General features: G+C 35.4%; 1 protein-coding gene across 2 annotated transcripts in view; it reads right to left on the bottom strand.

Moving 5' to 3' along the window:
• Positions 1-1,184: 1,184 nt before the first annotated feature.
• Positions 1,185-6,184, bottom strand: part of DptB (Diptericin B) — an 81,210-nt gene continuing 76,210 nt past the window's right edge. For both annotated transcript variants that reach the window (XM_081763127.1, XM_081763126.1), the window contains exons 2-3: positions 5,692-6,024; positions 1,185-1,946 (exon numbers count right to left, since the gene is read on the bottom strand). In XM_081763127.1, coding sequence (XP_081619253.1) covers positions 1,689-1,946; positions 5,692-5,985 — 552 coding nt within the window. In that variant the 5' untranslated portion in view covers positions 5,986-6,024 and the 3' untranslated portion in view covers positions 1,185-1,688. The remainder of the gene's footprint in view (positions 1,947-5,691; positions 6,025-6,184) is intronic.

Raw genomic sequence — 6,184 nt, 5'->3', positions numbered from 1 at the left:
TTGTGACGAATGCATGTTTGAAATTATGGGTAATAAATCTCAGTTCGTGAGACGACGTCCAAATAAAAAAAAAAGTAGTGATTGTTTTGTACCTACTACTGTAATGGTGGGTTGTCATGTTAGAAGAACTTGTAGCTGTCTTTAAAAAAACGCCACCCGATCTTTCTATTTACTCTTTACATATTACAACTTCTCGGAAACAAGAAAGGTATCACCGCCAATGCAGCACTGCACTCTAGTGGACAAACGGTGAACCTCCTCATTAAAAACGTGTATTTTGGCGCACTCCCCCTCCCTGTCCAAAAGAATCCGTTGTTTCGGAAGCAGCTAAACTGTTTTTCCCTTTATGTCAGTGGGAGGGCGATAGCAGGTAGCAAGCAAGACGTCCGAGAAAGTTGCACATTGTTCAACTCCTTGCAAGATGGAAAAAAAATATTGTGTGTCCCTTTCAAGATTTTGTTTACATGGAGAAATATAGTAGGGTTTCAAGATTTTTTTATGACAGCTACAAGTTCTTGTACCGTGACAAGGCCTCTTAAAACATCCAATATTTGATCTTTCATTAGTGGCAAAGGTACCAGGGTGTCTGTATGTTCTTCAAGGAACAATGAGGCAAGAACAATACAGAAGTAGGCCTACTTAGAAGATTGCTGCTCCAAGTAAAAGAATGCATACAGAATGGAGAACCGCTCCTTTTCATGCAGGATGGAGCATCATGCCATACCGGAAAACCAGTTAAACAATTTCTACAAAGTGGAAATGTCCCTCTTCTGCCCTGGCCGGGCAATTCTCCCGATATAAATTCCATAGAAAATATTTGGGAACTATTGAAAAGAGAAGTAGTGAAGTAAGAAATTACAACTTAAATCGGCCAAATTGAAAAAGTCATTCAAGTGTGGTATGCAGAACACATTACAAGTTTGCACTGATAGTACGCCAAGAAGAATCAAAGTACTGATAAACGCCAAAGGTGGCTTGACCAAATATTAAAGAAATATCCACATTGTATCTAGTAAGAAATATAGTAGTTTAATTCCTGTAACTGTAATTATTTTACTTGTAATTGATGACAACATGTAATAAACATATTTCATATATATATATATATATATATATATATATATATATATATATATATATATATATATATATATATAAAGAAACTAGGAAAAAATATGTCTTCAAATTCTGCACAAAATTTCCGGAAAACTTAATAAATAAATAAAATAAAGTGTGCGTCTAATAATGTCCAGGAACTGTATAACATATTGAAATATGGTCATCAGCGCAGTTAGGTGAAATAAATTGGAAGTTCATATTATTATGAAAAATAGATATACAGGGTGTAACAAAAAGTACGGCAAACTTTCAGGGGTGGATTCCTTATGTGTAGACAAGTAAAAAAAATGTTCATATGACCTATTGAGGTTGAAATTGAGTCACATTGAGGGGCGTCCAGAATGTGACCATTTCACATCGTCAGGGGGTTCAATAGCTATAACTTTGTAACAATGTATTTCCGACATATGGTCATATGAACTTTTTTACTTGCTTAGCCATAAGGAATCCACCTGTGAAATTTTGACGTACCTTTTTGTTACACCCTATATATTTTCACATAAATTGGAAATTTGAAGGAAAGAAGACTAATTTCCTACGTCCCATCTTTTCACCTTTGCTGCAGCTATTTAAAACCTATGCCTAAAGTTAATACCGACTCCCCAGTTTGGTCGAGAGGTTCCTAAACCATGAGGTTGGCGGTAAGTTCTGGACCAGTGTCCGTAAGCGTCCAGCCTACTGTTTCCGTTTCTACTTGACCAGAGTCGTCGTTGGGCTTCGGCATTGACGGTAATTCCAGATCTGTCCCTCTGAGCACCAACTTGAATTGAGCCTTTGGGATCCTTTCGGTCTCTTGGACTTCGAACAGTTCTCTTCTTTACTTGCTCCTACAATTAATATATACTATCATCATTCTAGTTTAAACACTGAAAATAAATCATTCAATGTATAAATTTATTACTTAAAATACATACTGTAATTCTCTTACAATTGGCACTGCAGAATAACAAAGTTACTCTAGCAGTTTGCAAAAATAATACATCTGGATTAAGAACTTAAGTAAGAACCAAATTATTAGAATCTATACATTTGTACTACAATATCAATATAACCCCAACAGGATGATTTTCAAATTCCCAGATTCGCAATCTTTAAGGGTCTTTGCTATGTTCACTTCCATTTTTGAATTTTTGTGAATAAATTAAAAGACAGTGGCGATAATTGTTTTAGACATTATGCGTAGTGCAGAAGTTTGATTGCCCAACATTTATGACGTCACAAAACTGTGCACCCGGATTTCTAGCAGAAAATACTTTTAAAAAATTACTTTATAGTATTTGCAGATACTATCTGGCTCACTTTGGAAAACTTTAATGTTTTTCATTGTCTTTAACTTATTCACTAAAATTAAAAGAAGTATTTGGCATCATATTGAAGACTGTTAACGGCGTGCCTAAAACTGTATATGAAAACAAATGTGTGTGCGTTCTTTGTTTTCTTTTGGTGACAAAAGAAGTACAGGTTTTATTATGAGATAATTTTTATTGACATTCCAAACTTGCAAATTGTTTTAGGGCAGCTTCCAGAGCTTTGCATATAGGGCGCCATTTGAGGAGGACAAGAGGCGATTGCTCCCCCATGAGTTTGAAAAATTGATACATTTTAATTCATTGTATACTAATATAGTAATAAAAAAACGTGAAACTGTTATGTCGGTGGAGCATCTTGTCATTCTTCTCCTGGCAAAATCTGAAATGATCCTACCGTTTACAAAGACTGCAAGTTTTAATCGTTGAATATTTGAATTAAACACTTTATTGTGGTCACAATCGATCATTCATTCGTAGTTATTATAATAGGTGACTAATGTATGTCGTAAGGTAGGGGAGATTGCGCGATAAAGTGAAAAAATATATATTATAATAAAAGACCAAACAACAGGCTATAAGATGGTAGGCCTACTGGTTACAAATTTTTATTTTTCATACAATTTATTTCAAGACTATCGAGACTGTGCTCTCGAGACTCAAATCGAGACAAACATCTGTTGATCGAGAGAGACTGAGAACGAGACGGCGATATTCTTCTCGAGACAACACAGAGACCGTATAAAGTCTTGTCTCGTTTCAATACTAATTCCTAGCGAGGAGTCATGATTTACGGGGAAAAAGAGAGAGAGAGAGAGTATATCATAAACCTGTGAAGTTAGGAAGATGAAACTTCAGAGTATAAATTTTTCAATAATAATAAACGAATTCGTGTCCCACCATTTGTGAAAATTCTTGTTTTAAGTGAGCTTTTTTAGAATTTCTTTCTTCACATTGAAACTGATATTGCCTGTCACTTGTGATCACATCACAGGGAAATGGTTTATCAGTTTGAAATCAATTTAGGAGGAACATAACCCAACCTAAGTATTATAATGTTTCTTTCATTAAAGGGCGTATCCTAAGTTGGGTAGAAGAGGTTGAAAATTTATCCCGAAAGTACAACATCTCACGCACTTGTCAAGTTAGGAAGAAACTTGGCATGAACTCTCCATTTCAATTCCCACTGGGAGAGCACGAAATATTTTTTTTAATAATCGGACCATAGGAAAATGGCTGAATCAATAGAAATTAATATTGGGATATCTGATAGTTAGCACATATTTCAATCTGGATTTTTATCATGTCACTTTTATTAACCCATATATCTCCTTATCTTTTTTGTTTTGTATTTTGATTCATTTTCGAAAATAGATAATTTTGGACCTATTTGTGAATTTAGTGCCATTTCCTTTTGCTGATCTCCCATTGGCTAATTATGATACTAGGTCGAAAACGACCCGGAAGGCAAATATATAAACTTTAGCAATAACGAAATGCGTAAGTGGGTCGTTTTCGACCCGGGGGGCTTATATCGGTTAAAGGGCTCATCCTAAGGGAATATAGGGGTTCAAAATTTATCCCAAAAATAGAGATTTTATGGGTAGGGTTTCTATCATTAATCTTAATAAAATCTCTGGGGAGCGTTCTCTGGGTTTCCAATAATGCCATTCTCTGCACGGTCTTGCTCAGTGTTGCTTTCACTGTGTAACCAACTGGGGAAAGAAGGTTTGAATTATTTTCCATAACTTTACTCTCCCCGTGCGAAAAATGAGCATTTCACGTTTATGCCTAAAAAGGCGGTTCTATTATGTTGTCATAAACTTCCAATTAATACGAAGAAAAACAATTAAGAAGGAATATAACATTTATTCCTGTATACGAACGAAGAACAACAAAGCAAAAAAAAAAAGTTTTTAATATTGTCTGCAACCCTAATTGATGTCTATGAGAGATTTGGCAACATAGTGCAAGTTACGATACTTAATTGGTTATATCTACAGATCACTCTCTGGTCACTTCTGGATTGGTTATTTCTACAGATCGCCTACCCCACAAAATAGCCCTTTAAATGTTTGCCTTTTCGTGTAATATAATCACTCTTTTTTTTTTTTTAACATTTTCGCGACTAAAAAATAATCGGTTTCTCTAGTTCTTTAGTGAGGCAGGGTCGTTGAAGAAGAGGAAGTAGAGTGAAGCGTAAGCTCTGAGCGTGTACCGACGCATTCAAACAATCGAAGTGGGACGGATTCGTTCCTCTTCTCGCACTCACGCACACATACACACACACAATTACAAAAGACTGACTTATATTGTTTCAAGGACCAGATGAATCCTAAGTAAAATTTCGAATCATTGCTTATTTACGATGTTCATACAGAAACTGTTACGAAGGAAAAATCTAAGAAATACTTTCTTAGTGTGCTTTACAACTTTGGAATTGAATTAACATTTTATTTATTTATTTACTTCGAAAAAGCAAACACTTAATATATGTATGTATAATTTTCTTTTAACTATTTAGGGAACGAATGAATATCCTTTAACTATTTTTTAAAATTGATTTACCATTGAAACGTTACTGTGAAGCCGCAGAGAAAAAGGCGGACAACACCCACGGTGATTCAGTAAATTTGGTTCTCGCTAGACTTTGCGGAACTTTATGTATGGATATTTTGAAGATTCATCGCGGTTACCTTGGCTTGCATATGCATCTTTGGCATAGAATACCAGGATTCGATGTTTGGTAGGAAAACGCGGAACACAGTCTACCTTAAACAGTCAGCTTACGTCTTCGTGCTGAAAATGAATGGTCGAATAAATTACTCATTTGCTTTAGAAACGATAAAAATTTAAGGCATACTTGTTTCCATGCATTATAAAAATATTGCCGTATCCCCCTATTTTAGAAATTAATACACTGGTATATTATAAACATACGAGAAACGAAGTTAGTTAACTTTCATTATGATTTAGTTTTTTGCAACTGTTTCGATTTTGATTTAAGATCCCTTTCAGCAGCGAGACTATATAAGACGTGAACTTACAGTTTAACGTGTAATCCGAACCACACCAGCTCCATCCGAGAATCGAACCGGGGTACCTCTCGTCATACTCACGTATATAAACGATAGAGCCAGGAGGCAACTCTATTTCTATTTACACTCCTAAATATGTATAGTAATAGGTATGTAAGCGAATGATTTTTACGAATGGATTGAAAGGGGGGCACGGTGGCTGAGCGCTGATTTTACTGAGTTCTTACCTCATCAGTAATTCGATTATATTCGTCGTTCTCTGGGTTTCCAATAATGCCATTCTCTGCACGGTCTTGCTCAGTGTTGCTTTCATCTGTGTCTTGTTCATATGAGTCATCTTCTATTCTTTCCAAAGTATCTGTTAATTCCGCAGGAACTATTCGGACAATTGCAGGAACTACCACAGAGTCACTGATAGGAAAATAGAGAGCTTGGTCTTCAGTGTAAAGATAGGGAAAACATAATCCTCCCATCGTGTGCAAACTGAACGTGAGACACATAACTGCAAGTATCTTATTCATTGTCACTTTCTTGTGTTCTTCCGCCGCGTTGTAGAGTATCTGAAAAAAAGAAAAGAAAAAATATTCAAACCTGAGTATTTATTTGGAGATTATATTTAGTTTTCCCACAGTTATCGTTGCTTTGGCCAAATATCTAATACCAACTTATAATCATCCCTGAGATCACATAATTTTGTTATCAAAATAACAGAAATACCTG

Source organism: Thermobia domestica, chromosome 7 (genome assembly GCF_964235325.1).
Source record: "Thermobia domestica chromosome 7, izTheDome1.hap1.1, whole genome shotgun sequence".
Lineage (NCBI taxonomy): Eukaryota > Metazoa > Arthropoda > Insecta > Zygentoma > Lepismatidae > Thermobia > Thermobia domestica.
This window is presented reverse-complemented; position numbering and strand designations above follow the sequence as displayed.